Here is an 18,646-nt window from a genome sequence, read left to right on the forward strand (position 1 = left end):
GTGGAGAGTTTTGGTTAGAGAGGACCACAGACAGACAGTGACCAGGGTAACGAGAACAGTACTTTGAAAATACATGGGAGGCTCTTTCCTCCTTGTGTAGCTGGAGGAGGAGCATGGGAGCTGTTCAAGGGAGAAAATTTAAAAAGAGATGCGTGTTTATTCACCTGCTATGCTTCCACCTCAGAGCTTAACTAAGTTTTTCTAATAGTTTGAAATTCTTTGTTTTTTTTCTATTCTAATGACACGCTCCCTCTTTAACATAGGTAAGGCCTTGTGCTTTCTCCTTGACCTGTAGTGGCATGAGAGCATATAACATGTCCTAAGATTATAGACAAGGTACCACTAACCCTGGTACTGCCTTTAACTGGACCCCACCTCCTGCCACCAAGTCACTTTCCTTGCTCGCGGCTACACCTCAGTGGTGGGAGTGCCCGAGGGTAAGTTGTTCAGTAGACAGTGTTCATCTTTTCTGAAAACTTTGCCAGCCGGCAGTTTGGGGGTTTAAAGACGCATCCATTCCAAAAAGAAAGTTTTAAAATCTCATTTTAAAACTATACCTGGCATCTGATAATGACAGTTCACAGAATCATCCACTCATTTTTTTTTCTTTTTTAAAACATATTTTGATTCTTGCTAAGGAATGAAGTTGCATGTTTTGGATTTGCCTAAAATTAGACATGTGGATCTTGAACTTGGTGTTGCTTTATACCTAAGAGGGGGAAGGCTCCTGGCATTGCTATAGCTATAACCATATAATGATTGTCCTTTTTTTCCCCCTCCCAGATAGATCAGTAGCATGTCCTCCATCCACTATATTCCAACTGCCAAATTATTTGTTTGAAGATGTTTATTGTATATTTATTTATTCTCTGACTCTAGAAGCTCAGAAATAGAATTTTCAGCTCCTGTTCTGTACTGCTGTGATGCCCAAATCTAATAGATCCTGGTTTTGTGTTATTTGAGAAAATGAAAAATCAAACCACAAATCTTTTCAGTAGAACATGTAATGGTTTCAAGAAGTCACTCGTGAATTCCGAATGACCTGCAAATGGAAACTAACCATGTGTTCTTTAATTCAGTATTAAAATTTTGCTTTTGCTTGTCATGTAGTATATAGCTTACTCAAATTTTTGGTTTTAATTTCTGTCGATTCCATAATCATTGCATGAGCATTCACCATCACCGAATGCTGGTGCTGGCGCTCCTAATTTTCCTTCTTTTAATTTATTATTATTTCTAACTTTTTTGTTTTGTTTTTTAACTTGCAGTGCAAGCTTCACATAAAGCCTGGCAAGCCAAGGATGGTCCGCATTCACCTGCTTTTGCAGTAATATTGTATCTCTGCCATCTGTGTCCTTTTATTTTGTTTTATTTTTATTTTTTTCCCCTTCCCCAGACACCATATAACTATTAACTCATTTTGCTGAATGTTGTTGGGTGGTGGAAAATGATAGAACAAGGGAGTCACAGCAAAAGCTATGTGCAGTGGGACTTTGTTTCTGGAAACGCAAATGACTTGCTGTTTATGCCTGTTCAGAGTGGCGGCGGCAAGCATGCCTGTCCTGTGACTTGTGTGTTGCTTGGGACCAAGGGAAGGAGGCTAAATTCCTCCGTGTATGTCTGACAGGAAAACTTCTCACCACCTCAGCAGCTGAACTGTAAACCTGAATAGCCCTGACAACTTGCTTTTCTTGATTATTCATCTCCATGATGGAAAGGCTCTGAACACCTTCTGATTCTTCTCCTCACCTGCCCCAAACCAAGGTAGCTTTGTATGTAGGCAGAACGGTAGGTAAGCTTTACCTGACTTTTACCCTTGCGTGGATTTTTATTACTTTAATAACATTATTTGGCCTGGATTGTGGATCTGTTCAGACTGGTTTGTCTCCTCTTATGGCTTTAAAAACATGTCTGAACCCCTATCTTAAGTCCTAGCCAAGCTGGACTGTAATAAGAGAACAGTGATTCTATTTACTTGTTTCAGGGCAGCCTTGGCCCTCTCACCGATAGCCCTTTCCAAGGCTGATCGTACAACGTTCTTAGTAGAAGAGTCTTCTACTAAGATTAATGGGCTTTTTGCAACCTGTTTGCTACTAACAATACCCCGTCTTTTCATAAACGCACCTAAATCTGCTCTCAGTAGGGTGAGGGCCTAATGACTGACTCCAGGGTGTCAGTGCTTCGAGTAACATTTTTCAATAATTCCAAGGAGAAATTTTCCAGAAATATTTAAAATAGAAAATTTGTTATAAACTGTATCATCATCCAGCACAAGTTTGAGGAGACTTTGTCATTTTAAGATAGAAATGAGAAGGGACATAACACAAACCCACGAGTCAAGAAAGCAGAAATCCAACTTCACATCCCAATTTCCTGGCATATTTTGATATTTGGCCAAAAGAGGGATGAAAGAATAGAACATCTAGTCTTTCAAATCCAGTTGTCTTGAAGGAATGGCCTCACCAAGACTCACTCAACATGCCCTCTATGTTTAAGACCCATTGCCCCATCAACAAGAATTAGAAATTAGTCACCTTTCAGGACATAGACTACATATGCCAGATTTGTCTGGAAAGGAGCATACCTAATTTCTTTTCTATACTTTTCATTCTTGAGGCTTATCCTTTCAGTTTCTTAGTTACCCCCCCTCCCCCCCATAAAAACAAAACACTCCCAGCTTCTCTCTGACTCCATAGTCTCCTACTTCTTACTTGAAAGAATAACCTTTCTTATGAATCTGACCCTTCACCCCTGCGTTTTCCTTTTGGCCCTCCCTAGTCATCCATTAGATGGGCTTCCCTAGTGGCTCAGATGGTAAATGACCTGTACTGCAGGAGACCCAAGTTCAATCCCTGGGTTGGGGAAGATCCCCTGGAGAAGAGTCTTCATTAAGTCATACATTAAGTAAATAGAACACACATACACACTTTTGTTGTTGTTGTTTTTTTAATTTAAATAGTCTCTAGTTGATTTCAGTAAATTTTCAACCTTCTCTTTATCCTCAACGACACTCTTAGAGGCTTAATTAGGCAAAGCAAGGAATCAGTTTTCATGGAAGCTCAAACTAAGCTGGGATAGAAACTGCAAACCAGAAGCAGCAATAGAGGTGTAAAGACAGGCTTTAGAAGCTCCTGGATCAGTGTTTCTGCTTTTGTCTTTGAATGATTCTAGTCTGAAGCTAGCTGTGCAGCAGCCAAACATCAGGTGGCATGCTGATTCTAACCGTGGGCTGAATTTGCTCAGACGCTGTGCACCAGACAGAAGCTTGAATACTAGTGCTGTATGCTTGTTCCAACCATTGCTTGTGTGCGCATTTTTGTGCCTCGTAACAGGAAATACACTTCTAAATCCTAAGAATGCGTCCCTTGAAAATGACCATTTTACATGCATCGCTAAAGCCTTTTTAAAGTGAGCCCAACCGCAAAAGGCATCCAGCTGACTTTTTGATTCCAAGATTGTTGATTGATTTTTTCCCCCCATTAAATTTTTCACAGAAAAACAAATCATGGAGAGTCAGGGAATAAAAAGTCAAAAGAAACATATAAAAGCTTTTTTTTTTTTTTTTTAAACTGCATTGCTTCTCAACTTTTTTCTGCCCCTGTTCCCCGGCCCTGTTTGGTTTGTTATTGCTGCCCTCTCTTTCTTTCTGTATCTGTGCCTTTTTTCACAGTAGTCCTTGGCTCTGCACGGAGTAAGTGATACCCTCAAATCTAATTGGATGTGCTTTCGCCTTTGCATGTAAGTACAGTAGTAAGCAACCTTTGAGATCTTTTTGGCTTTTTAAAGAAACAAATGGGATAGGTGGAATTATTTCTGTTTTTCTTTCCTGGATGGGGGTAGGGAGGTATTGGTTTGAGTATCCTTTGTTTTCTTTTTTTATAAAGAAAGAAAACTATATTTTAAATGGCTCACATTTATCTCTTTTTCACAAGAAACACAGAGATTTGACTTTTCCTTGGTGTCAGTGTGGAAGTCAGAAATTATCAGTCCCAGTCTGTGTTCTACATAGCATTGTGGGTTCTTTGGATATTATAGAAGGTCCTTGGTTCTTTTTTTTTTGTTATTTTTGGTTGTGCCATGTGATCTGTAGGACTTTAGTTCTCTGACCAGGGATTGAACCTGAGTCCTCAGCAATGAGAGCGTGAAGTCTTAACCACTGGACCCCCAGGGAAGTCCCAGAGGGTCCTTGGTTCTGACTGTGTAAGTAAAGCTAGAATGAGAAACTACTACTTTCCACTAGAGGAAAACAAGAGAAAGTTTTTTTCATGTTACACTGCCTTTATGACTGCTTAGTGTTTTGGTGATCCTGGTTTACTTATCTCTCCCTTGTGCTAACTGCCACCAAGGATCACTGTTTTTTTTTTTTTTAACCCGCCAAGACAGCTCTTGTCGGCCCTTCCCCAGATCTTTTGTTCAACCATTATGACCATGCTTTTGCTTCTTCTGGACTTTAGATACCTATAACGGTTTCAAGAAGGATGTGATGGAAAAGCACTTATGAGAATTTATGGGCAGTTGAGAGACTAGCTTTTCCCAGCTTAGGCTCTTTATTAATTGGTGAAGGTTTTGTCCAGAAAGGACACCTCAACCAGGGGAACATTTAACATAATGCTGGGCACAGGTTACTCATCTTCCTTCTCTGCTTTGTGATCTCACCAGCAATAACACCTCATATCTTGTGCACCTCAAACAAACAGACTTGGTTTCCTCACTTTCTTGACATATCCATCAGTGTTTCATAATACAGACTGTTGAATCAGGTTTTCAGCTGTTACCAACTCATTTCATACTGTCTCTGTGTGGTCCTACCAAAACTGTGCATTGAGATCCCTTTGCTTTGCCATTCACAAGTGTCTGAAGTTGTCAAGTCTCAACTTCCAGAAGTCTTGGTTCCATTGACAGGATACATATGTGATGACTCTTTAGGGGGAATTGATGACGTACAAAGTCTAGATTGTATGTAGGTATGAAGGGAATTTTTTAAATAAATGGAAGATTAAGCTGTGAACAGCATTAGAACTTTGTCTATTCCTTAATTTTAAAATATGCTGATATGCCTTAAACTGTAGTTGTAGATCATTGTCATTTTGCTGTTGGAAAATAACCAATGTGTTTTTAAAACTGTTGTGTAATCTCCTTTCGGTGTTAATGCAGAAATGTCATATATGTAAACTGCATGTTAGACACTTGTCTTTTTTAAAAAACTAAAACAACTGTATTGGTGTGAAGCATATCATTTTTTTCAAGTATGAAAGTAATCCCGTAGCAAACTTGCTTAGTCATTTGGTGTCTGTGGAGGTAGGAGCGTGGTGGACAGGTAATCTATGCATATCACTAGTGCCAAGAACATAAAGTGGGGGAAAATATATTTTTACCCAAACATTGTGTGCCCTTTTGTGAGTTCTTTTTAGTCACTGTTTGATATACAAATGTACACGTGTTTATAACACTGGATAAAAGAAATAGGGATGGAAGTGTCTCATGCTTTCCTGCTTTGTCTGGACTTCAAATGCTACCATCTGGGCAGCACCAGCTCCTCCAAGACGCTTGCCACGTGGTGTTCTGTACTTCATACACTGTCTCTGCCACCCTTTGTCCCCCATTTCTGTCCCCTTCTACCCTGATGAGCACCCCACTGCCCCAGCCGAAGCAGCCTCTTCTTCCTCGGCCTCTGGTGCCAGCTCTGCTGCTGTTGCTCCCACCTCGACTGATCATCCCTTTACTGACACACCACTGTTCTTTCAGTTTGTTGTAGAGAAGCTCCTTTTTTTTTTTTTTTAAAAAAAAGCCTTTTAAGAATCAACTTTGAATCTGAACCTTTCTTTTTTCTCTTCTGTAGCTTCTTCTTTATGTAACCATCCTGTTGACAAGCCCCACTCTCTCCTAATGGACATAGAGCATTAGAAGAGCAGGAGCTGTCTGTTCACACGTGTTGGGGAAGAGTTACCTCATTTCCACCATCGCCTCCTGTTCTTTTAAAGTCTGGGTCAAATATTGCACTGCTGTTTCTATTTGTCAATGTCTGTTTACAAACCACTGCCCGTAGTGGTTACTAAAATGACTTATCGTCACCAAAAACAGTAATACTTAATAATACTCCTTAAAAGGAAATTGAGTGAAACAGAGAACTTGGGCCAAAACCCAAAGTAGCCATGTGTTGGGATCTTGCTTAGCTGTCACGTTCTTGAAGCTGCTGACCCAAGAACTCACGGACTGAAGATAGCATGGACCCTAGTCTGAGGGTCCACAAACTTGATCTCATGTAAACTCCAGACCTCTGTCCCATGAGAGACCTTCTGAACAGTCCCATCAGGACCCTCAACCATCCAACAGGTCATAAGATTGGGGCAACAGTTCTCCTTCCTCTTGGTAGCTTGATGGGTTGTTTTGAAGTTTGGAGTATTTTTCTAAACATTTGATATTGCATGAACAAAGATGGCTGCAAGTTTTAAATTTGGAGTGTTCTATTGATACAATATTTTTATTTTTCAGCTGATCGACTGCTTCTTGAGAGAGAGAAGTGGGCATCCTTCCTTTAAATTCAGGAACCACTGTTGTTTTATTTGACTCTTTCTGTTACCTGCATCCTATATATAAGTTTTTGGGGTTTGGGATTCTGTTTTGGAAAAAAAAATTTTTTTTCTACTTAGCCAGTTTGTTTTTATGTAAAGGTTATTCAGACTTAGTTTTGGTATCAAAATTATGCCAATTTTAAGCTCAAGGAGAAAGTTAAGTGACATTTAAGCCATAGAATTGTGTTTAAGATGCTCTCATCTCAAATACAGCAACAAATCCCGGTGCTGTCACTGGGATTTTGACCTGCAAGTCTTAATCATGTTTAAAATGTGCCAGTGTTGGGTAGGTGATTTTCCTGCCTCTGGGACTCAATTTATATTTAAAGGTATGTTAAAATAACTTTCTGGCCCATCCTTGCCTTTTTATTTATTGTGAAGCTCTTCTTTACCACGTGTCCAGAGTTTTTGTGTCCTGGACCATGGAAACAAACCCCCAAGTACATATCCTGTCCCAGACAACAGGAGCGTTGTTAACAATGGTTCTCATCCATATTTGCCAGTCAGCCAGGTGGCTTTCTCCACTCTGTTTGCCAAAGGAGGAAAAAAAAAATGCTGAAAATCACTTAAAGTACACCCACATGCAAACACACACTTCTGGCTGTTGAGTCAGTGATTTCTAATGCTGACTCATTTGTGATGGGCTGGATTCAGCGGTAGGTTATTTTGTTAGCAGTCACCTCTTAGGGGCAATTTTTGTAGTCAAGGTGCAATTTCCAAATTCATTTCTATTTTATGCATGAACATGCAATTTGCTAACTTTACATTTCTTATCAATAGTTTTTGCTTATTTCCATCATTTTTTAGCCCCATAGCAGTTGGAGAAGGAAATGGCAACCCACTCCAGTGTTCTTGACTGGAGAATCCCAGTGACAGCGGAGCCTGATGTGCTGCCGTCTATGGGGTCACACGGAGTCGGACACGACTGAAGTGACTTAGCAGCAGCAGCAGCAGATGGATATTGGTGGCAAGAGAGTTCCCCCCTTTATTTAAGAATGGTAAACACATGCTTTGGTTGAAAGGTGAAATGATGAAGCAACAGTGCCTGCCTCTTGAATCATTTGATTCCTGGAAAGAGGTTATTTAGTCTAATTGGATAAGCATACTGGCTAGAGGCTTCCTTTACTTAGACACTGTTATTAAATGTTATTAAAATCAAGTTCATCTGAGCCATTAAATAGTTAAAATATGAGTTGAGAGCCATCCCCTCCATATTACACTATAATCTGCAAGGATAGAAATCTGCTAAGATGTGATCAGATTTGAGGGATGGATGGGTGGGTATCAACTCATTAACTGATGCTACAGCATGACATACTATCAGTCTTGTAAGTTGAACACAGACACCCTATTGTGTGAAACCACTGTGATTTCTAAGCACAATAATTGGATTTATTTTTAAGCTCCTTTTAGTATTTTAATATCAACTTTACCCTGTTGCTCATTTTGAAAACAAATTTTGTGTCAGACTGTAAAGACATTTTTTGAGCAATATTTAAAACTCAAATTAGGCAGCATTTTTGTCCTTAACTAGAGAAATGTGTAATCTGTTACTGCTGTTCCCCTTTTAGGCCTCAGTCTAGAGAAGTGTAATGGTGACATCTTCGTGGGAGGGGTGAGGGAACTGGTTGTTCCATCCAGGCTGGTTTCTGTTCAGTTATCCAGAGAGTGGGTAATGGACAGCACAGGTCAAGCACACAGCTAACCTCCATTTTACTTCAGGTGGTTCTTTTTCTCAAGTGTTGATAAAACTGGTAGGTTCTCAAGTTCTCTTGGCTGACCAACTAAGAGAGATGAAAAATAAACATTATTCGCTTGTCCCAAGCTAGATTGTTGAAAGGCAGGGAGAACTGAACCAGCTGAACCTATTTTGATTGATAACAGGCTTTTTTTCATAGTCTTAAAAAACAAAAAACAAAAAAAACCTTGCTTCAGCTACAGACTCTTGCCTTATGCTGAAAGTGTATCCTAGATGATCTCTTTGAGATTGGCACAGAACATGTATAAAGGAAAAACCTGATCTTCTGAATTAGTATGCACTGAGCTGAGTGAGAAAATTAGGTCATCATACCAGTATGCTCGACTGTACTTTTTCCCATCAACTGTACCTAAACTTCCTTCTTAGTTATTCTGACTTTTCTGCTTATCATTGTCCCGTATGAGTAAACAGTTCTGGACATCTGAAAAACTAAGGAAATAATTTTCACTGTACCTAAATGACAGTTCTATGCAAAACCTTTTGCTTTGCAGATGACTGCCATCTTTCCACCGTGGAGACTGTTGGCAATATGGCTCACTTTGAAGATCCTTGCATTTGAATCCTTAAGACTGTGGTGTTTAGTCCTTGTGACTGATGCCATGTAACTTTCAGACCAGTCTCTAGCCAACATGCAGCACCCTCAGGGCTGAATGTGTTCATATGAAAAGACTAATTGCAAGCCTGGGCATCTGCTCACCTCCTTTTCCAACCTTCCTATTCTGACAGGTAGCTGTAAATAAATGAGATCTTTTGGTTATTAGTGGAACATCGTAGGAGGTACAGATGAAGATTTCATGTCTTCCTCAGATCAGTTATTTGCAGTACTGTGAGCTGAAACGGCCTGTCAGTCCACTACGGAAACTTGCTTGGCACCAAAGAAAAGCTTTTTTCTTGGCAAATTATGGGACCAAGAGGCATGAAGCTATTACTTTAAGGTTGGTTCCTGTCCAAAAAAAAAATTTTTGTGTGTGTATGACGGGGGGAGGATACAGAATAGTGTTCTACAAACTCTGCTTAACCATGCCCTGCACAGGGCTTTTAGAACGTTGAAGAGGTGTAGCTCTAGCTCTCCTTGCTCTTTCTTTATATCCATCCGTCTTGCCACTCTTTCCTCTCCCCAAATACTTTTATACTACACTAGGCCAACATTAGGCACTGGGGATGTAGCCACACACTATGAATTGCATGTCTCTGAATACCTCATACAGCAAACTCTGGGAGTAAGAGGTAAGCCCTTTCTGGGCTAAACTGCAAGAGATAATAGTATTCTGAAAAGGAAAACACCCTCCTGATTGCTTTTCAGTAGTTTTAAGTCCACTGGCCTACTGTTGTGTAATATAGTAAGGTCAAAAGTTTTGACATTGGATCTGCTATGAAACTCATACTTTATGAGTTGAGAGAAATGGAGAGGTTCAGCCTCCTAGAACCTGAAAAACTTAAGAGTTGTGTGCGGTCTTTAAACTTATCTGGTAAGATGTTCATGGTTACCTCTTACAACAGCTGTTCAATGATCCAGAGGTGGCACAGAGAAGTATATCTCTGTACTACACATGGGAATTACATCATGCAAACCACTGCAGAAGGTCCCTGACTTAATATGATTTGACTTCGTGATGGTGTGATATACATTAAGAAGAAACTGTAGTTCTGGATTTGGATCTTGTCTTGGGCTAGCCATATGCAGTAGAGATACTCATTTTGCTGGGCAGTAGCAGCAGGCAATGGCACCCCACTCCAGTACTCTTGCCTGAAAAATCCCATGGATGGAGGAGCCTGGTGGGCTGCAGTCCATGGGGTCGCTAAGAGTCAGACACGACTGAGCGACTTCACTTTCAGTTTTCATTTTCACATTGGAGGAGGAAATGGCAACCCACTCCAGGACTCTTGCCTGGAGAATCCCAGGGACGGAGGAGTCTGTTGGGCTGCCATCTATGGGGTCGCACAGAGTCAGACATGACTGAAGCAACTTAGCAGCAGCAGTAGCAAGCTGCAGCTCCTAGTCAGCCATGCTACTCATGAAAGGAAACAGCTGATAGACTTACCACCATTGTTTTCCACTTAAGCACAGGATTCAACATATTCCATAGGATATGTGATTCCTGTGTTGTAGAACAGGCTTTGTGTTAAATGGATTCAGCCCAACTGGAGGTTAATGTTAAGTGTATTGAGTACTTGAGGTGGACTACGTTCATAAGCTATGGTGTTTAGCAGATTAGGTGCACTAAATGCATTTTGATTTAAGGATATTTTCAACTTATGAGTTTATCAAGATGTAACTCTATTATAAATAGAGGAGGGTCTGTAAACTTAATACGGTGAGGAGAAGCTGTCATTTTAACTCCTTGTTCCTAGCTTTACCACATTTAAGTGCAGGACCAAACAACTTAACCGAATATTAGATCTTTAATTTTTAGAATGTTTTTGTTGTTGAGACATACTTAGCCACATCTAAGTCCCAACATGGCAGATCTTGGTAATTTCCCATCAGTCCCACGTGCACAGGCCTCCCATGGCTTAAGTGATGTGAACTCATAGCTGCACATGATGCTGATGTTTAGAAACAAGAGGTGAGGCCTTAAACTGCTCATTCCCTCACAGTAAGCTGTTTCTCCTGAAACTTAAAAAGATGTTTTTTCTAAAAGCACCATCTAGTGGCCAAAGCTCAAAATACTAACAGGCTTAGGAAACATTCTCCTGTTAAGAGCTTATAGACTAATTTCAATGATTTGAGTCTTTAAAAGTTACGGTTACATGTTAGACAAAACTTCATGATATCACAAAGCTTTATATCTGATATGTCAGAAGCTGAACCTTGTTAAAAATTCCTGGCCATGTGGCCTTGGACAGTTCTCTAATCCTCAACCTGCTGTGTCCTAGGATGGTTGTGAAGGCACTGGCCAGTTATCTCCCTTTCCAGTTGAAAACTACAACCTACCTTAAGGCTCCCCATGATGACGGCCGGGCATCAGTCACCTTAGTCACATTGTGCTGTTCTGGGCAGTAATGCTCAAGGGCAACTTACTTTCTTGTTTCAAGAATTTCAAATGAGTAAAACCCAGGTAGGTAGAAAATAGGGAGCATATATATATGCTCCCTATTTTCTACCTACCTATATATATATATGCTATACATATTTCTCCTGTGTTCTAAGAACATATGAGAAAATAAAGAATACTTCGGGGGCAGATACCAATGTCTTAGCTCTCAACAGTAGGAATGTAGGCTCAGATTCTCATCAGCTTGGCCAAGCAAGAAGCTATATTACAGCTGCTTTCAGAGCCAAAGGTACCCGGTCAGGGACATTTCTGACAAATCAGAATCAGTCTTTTTAACTGGCATTTGAGAGTACTCTCCTTTCCCAGCCCTCCCCTCCACACTAAGACATCTGTAGGGGGAAAAAAAAATACAGTTCTTCACAGATAACCAATTTAAACACCAATCCTGCAAAACACAATGAAGTAAATCACCTGGCTTTTCCCAGTATGAGCTTCAAGAGCTAGAGCATGCACATTCACTTCTGTTGGAGGATGAGAGTAACTTATTAGAATTAAACTAATTTATCCCATCACATTTATTCCTTTGCTTTTGCAGATCCTTCATGGAATAACAAGTTTTCTAACCACCAAGAGGTACCAGGCAATTTGATTCCCCAAAGCTCAAGTTTCCAGATATTGGAAGAGAATTGTGATGCTAAAATTTAAGTACTGTGGATAAGGCAATGGCACCCCACTCCAGTACTCTTGCCTAGAAAATCCCATGGACGGAGGAGCCTAGTGCGCTGCCATCCATGGGGTCGTGAAGAGTTGGACATGACTGAGCGACTTCACTTTCACTTTTCTCTTTCATGCATTGGAGAAGGAAATGGCAACCCACTCCAGAGTTCTTGCCTGGAGAATCCCAGGGACGGTGGAGCCTGGTGGGCTGCCATCTATGGGGCCACACAGAGTCAGAGACGACTGAAGTGACTTAGCAGCAGCATAGGCTAATGAGAAGAGTTTCCAGTAAAACAGGATCTAACAGTAGGAACATCCTTAATGAGAAGTTCCTCACTGTTCAAGCATGTTTTGCTTTTTTTTTCTGCCTTAATCCACAAGTTCAGGTCCCAGAAAACCAAAGTTCTGGAAGAGCTCTTGGTAGCTCAGGTCTCCGGGATGGTGGCAGGGACATAAAACTGAAAGGGTGCATGCTCAGGAGGGTCTGGTCTCCCAAGTACTATCATTTAATTGATATACGGGTTAAATAAGCTTTGAGGCACAGCCCAACCATTGCAATCCAGTTTCCCATGAAAACAATACCTTTTCCCCCAAACTGATTTGCCATCAATTAAGGAAATATTCTGATTTTAGACTCAATGTTATCCGTAGATTTCTATGTAACAAAAATACTCATTTGTTGAGGGGGGGATGGAGGGATTAAATGCCATTTTAAAAATGATGAACATGTGTAGTTATAGACTTCTTGAAGCTCCCACAACTGAGGTGAATTAAGAAACACAACCAGATGACTGCTAGGATAAGTGGGATTTTTTTTTTTTTAATGTGTATTTGCAAAGTCAGCCTCATGCTATCTTCACTCCCTGTACTTCAATGTCAGGAGACAATTCCCCCTTGATTGGACCGTAGCAGGTAGCCAACCCTACCACAAGAATTTAAAAGTCAACTGCAGACTGGAGAATACTTGTGCTCTGCTAAACCAGAGCAAAATCAGTGGGTCAAAAATGATGGGTTATCAAGACATGGGAAATGCCTGCCCTCACAGTTCCTTAAGCTAAGAATTTACTGTTTGGAAGGTCACAGTCCACCAGTTAGAAAATATTAGAAAGGAAAAATTATGTCAAACCCTAAACTCAGTCACATTTAATCCCCCCTTTATGTTTTATTTTCTGCAAGCGTATTAGTATTTTTATCATCTTCTACAGTTGAAATAGCAGTGCTTAACCAATCAAGAATTTGTACCTCTTCACAAGCAGAAAAAAAAGATAAAAAGGTTAAGGACAACATTTATTGCTACCAGTGGCTTTTATCATCAGTACATGGTTCTGACTGCAATTCCTTCTTCAGACTGCACAGGGAGCTCAGAATCCAGAAGTCATTAAGAGAAATACAGGTAGGCTGGGGAGGCAGGGGGTTAACTCATCAAAGGAGGCAGGGGGATTAACTGATCAAGAAATACAGGTAGGCTAGGGAGGCAGGGGTTAACTGATCAAGAAAAATCCTAATGGCTTAACATAAAAACTAGGGTACTGAATTCAGTTAATATTAATACATGTTACAGATCCCAATCACAGAGCTGCCCCAACATCTAGAGTCTCTCCTGCTGATTATAAATGAGTAAACTGAGCAGTTTAAAATACCTAACTTTAGCTGTTACATGTTTCTTTAGTGAGCACCTGGATACAGTCTTTATCACAAATTTTTATACAAATGTCAAAAATCCTTTCAGCAAACCTAAGAGTGTCTTAATCACGTGCCACTTTTAAGCTTCAATTTAAGATAAACAAAAACTGAAAATGATTTTATTTCCAAACTATAGAAATTGAAAGGAGACAAAAATCAACAACGGTAACAGGAGTCCTTTTTACCACCTGATTCATATGGGGCAATTTTGAAGTACCTTTTCCAGATTAATTTGAATTCGAATCATGGATTAAACATGGCTGTCACACCGAAATAATCTGTTCACTAAATTGCTAAAAATAAACTTTGAGGGTTTCCTCATCAGCGGAAGTCAGGCCATAGATCAACATGCATAAAATTCATTTAGTATTCAAAGAAGCAAGCAAAAGCAAGAGGAAAATTAAATCAGGGTTCTGGGAAAAGGTTTGCTAGCTAGGAATTTTGGAATTAAAAAAAAAACACTGAGTTTCTGACACAAGGTAATCTACACATTACATTTTAGCAGAGAAAAGGGTAGAACTGACAAATACTACAAAGGAATTTTTTTACTTAAAATTTTTTTGATCTTAATTTTAGACTTTTTTTTTTGGTCTTTAAGTGCTTAAATATTGTTGAATTATAATTAGTCATACAAATCAACTGGGTTTTTTCCTCTGGCTCATTTCAAATCAGCCTGAAAAGATATTTACCTTACATAGCCTATCCTGGTTTTCCATGCTCCCATCCCCAGAGTCGTCTACCCTAGTTTGCCCTTGAAGGTAACTCTTGCAGCTACATGACAGAAACAGGCTGCAGAGGTGGACAAGGAGAAGCCTGTCCCTCTTGCCGTGATACATCAGTGCCACACACAGAACCCACACTTTCTGAAGCGTTATCTTCATTATAGAGCCGTTTGATCCCATCGTAGAAGTCGTCCACTTCCATTTCCTCCACTTTGCGTTTGGCAGAGGCATACTTGCACCCATTGGCAGCTGGGAGATGGTGGCAGAAGGCTGCTGGACCTCTGACTGGCACTTCTGGTTTGCTGTTGTCCTTGGAGAAGTCTGGGCCTGGGACAGAGGAGGGGTGTAATCTGAACACTCCTCTGTCACAGGTCACCAGGGTGTGCTTGAGGGGACGGTAGACATAAACGGAATTTAGAGGCAGGGAAGACTGCAGAGTAGAAAGGTGATGTGCCACAAGCTCCCGACAGTGGATCAGCTGGGAGCTATCCATCTGAGCCAGGCGAGAAAAAAGAAATAATCAATGGAGGTGGCTCTGTCATTTCTGCTAGCCACTTTTTCTCCTCATGCCCCCTGCCCCCCAAGGCTTCTCTCCTCACATCTCTGACTTCCAACTCATCTAATTCCTCCAGCCTAACCCATCATTTTTAGAATGTGTGTCCAGATCTGTATTTATAATATAAACCACTTTGGAACTTGAATTCTGTATTTGCAATTATATGCTGGACATCTTCATGAAAGTAGGAATTATTCTTTTTTTCACTGATACATATCCAACATCTGCTTTTTGTTCAGGCTATCGCCCCTGTCCAGAAGGCCTTTCACCTCACCCTCTCTGCCTCCTCCAACTTCTTTAGTGAAGACCAACATACAGATAACTATATTAATATATATACTCCCTTTTATATATATATTATAAAGATACGTATTATATATGTATGTCTATATACACAGACACACACACATATACATACACTCGCTTTTGGCTTTAACAGTAAACAATCCGCCTGCAGTGCAGAAGACCCAGGTTCAATCTCTGGGCCAAGAAATCCCCTGGAGAAGGAAATGGCAACCCACTCCAGTATTCTTGCCTGGAGAATCCCATGGACAGAGGAGCCAGGTGGGCTATAGTTCATGGGGTCGCAAAGAGTCAGTCACAATTAAGTGACTAACACATTCAATGTATAGATAAACAAAATCCATTAAGAATTTAGAGAAGCAGCCAGAGGCAAGAAAAAATTTAAATAAAGGAAGGGGAAGGCTGTCTGGCTAAGAATTTTTGAACAACTTGTTTTTTTTTTAAACAGAGTAAATGAGAACCTTTGATAAGTTGTATTTCTGTAGCAAACAGCAAGCTTGACAGCACTAGCAAAAAACATTTTTGCTAAGATTTTTGTTTAATTAGGAAGTTTCACTAACTCCTTCTTATCCTTCAGGATAATTCAGGTATCAGTCCTTTTTGAAGCCACCCCTGACTTCCCTTATTCTTCCCAAACCCCAAATCCCAGGATCATCTGTTTTAGTATCAACCTCCGACCGGGGAAGCCCATTAGAATAATTTATTTAACCATTTATGCTTTTCTACTACAGACTATAAATCCCAAGAGGTAGCCACTGTATCATATTCATTTTTATTTCTTAAGTTTCTAGCACCAATGACTACATGGAAGGCCTTCAAAATCTTGTGAGAGTCTAATTATAATTAGTCTCTTTCTGCCTTACTTTCCCTTCAATTATAGCTTTAGTCAAAATTCCTATACAACACAAATTTAAATTAATTCCTCTATCTAATCCCTCAGCACCCCAAGTGCCTACCAGAAATAATCTAACTTCTTTAGTTTGGTATTAAGAAGGCTCTCCACAATCTGACCCAACCTTCATTTCCTGTCTTGTGTGAGCTGTGTGCTCAGTCATGTCCCAACTCTTTGCAACTCCATGAGCTGTAGCCCCAAGGCCTCTGTCCACGGAACTTTTCAGGCAAGAATACTGGAGTGGGTTGCCATTTTCTTTTCCAGGGCATCTTTGTGACTCAAGGATTGAACCTGAGTCTCCCACACTGGCAGGCATATTCTTTACCCTAGAAGCCTTTCCAGTCTTATTTCCTCTTGCTGCTGCTGCTAAGTCGCTTCAGTCGTGTCTGACTGTGTGACCCCATAGACGGCAGCCCACCAGGCTCCCCCGTCCCTGGGATTCTCCAGGGAAGAACACTGGAGTGGGCTGCCATTTCCTTCTCCAATGCATGAAAGTGAAAAGTGGAAGTGAAGTCGGTCAGTCGTCGCTCATTCATGCCCAACTCCTAGCGACCCCCTGGACTGCAGCCCACCAGGCTCCTCCATTCATGGGATTTTCCAGGCAAGAGTACCGGAGTGGGCTGCCATTGCCTTCTCCATATTTCCTCCTAAAATATCCCAATTTGTGCTCTGTCAAACAAATATGCTCTCTACTCTGCACAAATCTTGCCCTTTCTTACTTTACCCTTGCTCATCCTCATATTGAAACTGTATTATGTATTCCTTCCAGGTCTGGCTAACTGCCACCACCTCCAGGAAGTCTATCTTGACTAACTACCAGCAATCACTTTCCAGGCTTATGTATTCTATATATAGGTATCTTTGGACATTTCTCAACCAATTCTTATTCATACCTAAAAAACCCTGTAGCACACAGTATGACTTGCAACACCACAGAGAAAGGAAAATAACATGCTCTGAAAGAACATATTTGGTGACAAAATTTTTTATCTCTAAATATACTCCTTGCTGGAACTTCCCCTGCAGTCTAGTGTTAAGACTCCACCTTCCAATGCAGGGGGTGACAATTTAGTCCCTGGTTGCGGAACTAAGGTCCCACATGCCACAGGGTGGTGTGGCCAAACATTTTTAAAATAATCATAAAATGCACTAAAATAAACTCATTACCTGTTACCAAGCAAAGTATACAAAGATGAAAGGCTAGTGTTAGTCATCATGTACAAATGTAACAGTGTCTGAAATTATCAGAAACTATATATGAAAATGACCTTTTTTCATCTATTTTGTTCACCATTTTTCCCCCTAGTTAGAAAGGCTCTAGCTAACACCCTAACAGGCAAGATATTATTAACTAGTATTAGAATTTCTTTTCTTCTCTTAAAAAAAGTTATATAATAACTTTCAAGATTATAACTGTAGGCTAAGGCTTATCATGTCCCAGGGATGTGAAACCAGCTAAGCCATGCTAAAAACAGTGGAATGGGACTTCCCTGGTGGTCCAGTGGCTAAAAAGACTGTGCTCCCAATGCAGGAGAAGCCTGGGTTCGATCCCTGGTGAAGGAAGTAGATCCCACATGCTGCAAATAAGACCTACTGCAGCCAGATTAAAACACAAAAACAAAGACCGTGGAACAAAGCACACAGGAGAGGGGTGGGGCTTCAGGGTTCTTGAAGGCACCTGGTTCTCTAGGCCAGGACCCCACTTCTTCAAATAGCCTCCAAAAGAGAGGTAACAGAGAAAAAGGAATTGGGACATGGAAAGAAGACTACAGTGTAAAAAAAATTATTTCTAAAAAGTAAGTACCCAGTTTATTATGTTGTTCTTCAACAAATGAATGACACTTAATGGCCTAGAAAAACAGAAATATCACAAATATGCTAATAACTTAGTCACTGGGCATAGTATCACAGAAGAAGCCTAAAGAAAAACATGTTTTTCAAGTAAAAAGAAGACTGTGTCACTAAAAACTTTCTCTGTGGAAGTAGTAAGTAAATAGGGAGTTATATTTAGTGAGGACTGGCAGAAAATGGGGCTAGAAAGACACTGAAGGTTTTGCAAACTAATACCATCTAATGAAGCTTCGCAAGGTGGTGCAGTGGTAAAGAATCTGCCTGCCCATGCAGGAAACACAAGAGGCAGGTTTGATCCCTGGGTGGGGAAGATCCCTTGGAGTAGGAAATGGCAACCGACTTCAGTACTGCCTCGAAAGTTCCACAGACAGAGGAGCTTGGCAGGCTATATCCAGGGGGTCAGAAAGCGCTGGACACGACTGAGCACGAAAGCACACACAGACCATCTAATGATGGTCTACCCAAGCTAAATCCTCTGTCCAAAATAATTCATCAACATAAATTCCTTCTATTGCAACCTGAGTTTGTTCTAAGAAAATAATATGGCCCTTGCTGAGTTACAGTGGAGGAAACAAAACAAGCATATATACTGGAA

General features: G+C 40.6%; 2 protein-coding genes across 6 annotated transcripts in view; one reads left to right on the top strand and one right to left on the bottom strand.

The window, feature by feature from the left end:
- SEPTIN11 (septin 11) overlaps positions 1–12,765 on the top strand; it is a 106,000-nt gene extending 93,235 nt beyond the window's left edge. The window contains exon 10 of one of the 4 annotated variants that reach the window (XM_027971118.3): positions 5,840–12,765. In XM_027971118.3, coding sequence (XP_027826919.1) covers positions 5,840–5,855 — 16 coding nt within the window. In that variant the 3' untranslated portion in view covers positions 5,856–12,765. Of the gene's footprint in view, positions 1–1,268; positions 5,381–5,839 lie in introns of those variants that run through there. The other 3 variants (XM_027971119.3, XM_027971120.3, XM_027971117.3) reach the window with 3 other exon arrangements.
- Positions 12,766–13,318: 553 nt separating this feature from the next.
- Positions 13,319–18,646, bottom strand: part of CCNI (cyclin I) — a 35,033-nt gene continuing 29,705 nt past the window's right edge. For both annotated transcript variants that reach the window (XM_027971122.2, XM_027971121.3), the window contains one exon: positions 13,319–14,942. In XM_027971122.2, coding sequence (XP_027826923.1) covers positions 14,499–14,942 — 444 coding nt within the window. In that variant the 3' untranslated portion in view covers positions 13,319–14,498. The remainder of the gene's footprint in view (positions 14,943–18,646) is intronic.

This window comes from Ovis aries, chromosome 6 (assembly GCF_016772045.2).
Source record: "Ovis aries strain OAR_USU_Benz2616 breed Rambouillet chromosome 6, ARS-UI_Ramb_v3.0, whole genome shotgun sequence".
Taxonomy (NCBI): Eukaryota; Metazoa; Chordata; class Mammalia; order Artiodactyla; family Bovidae; genus Ovis; species Ovis aries.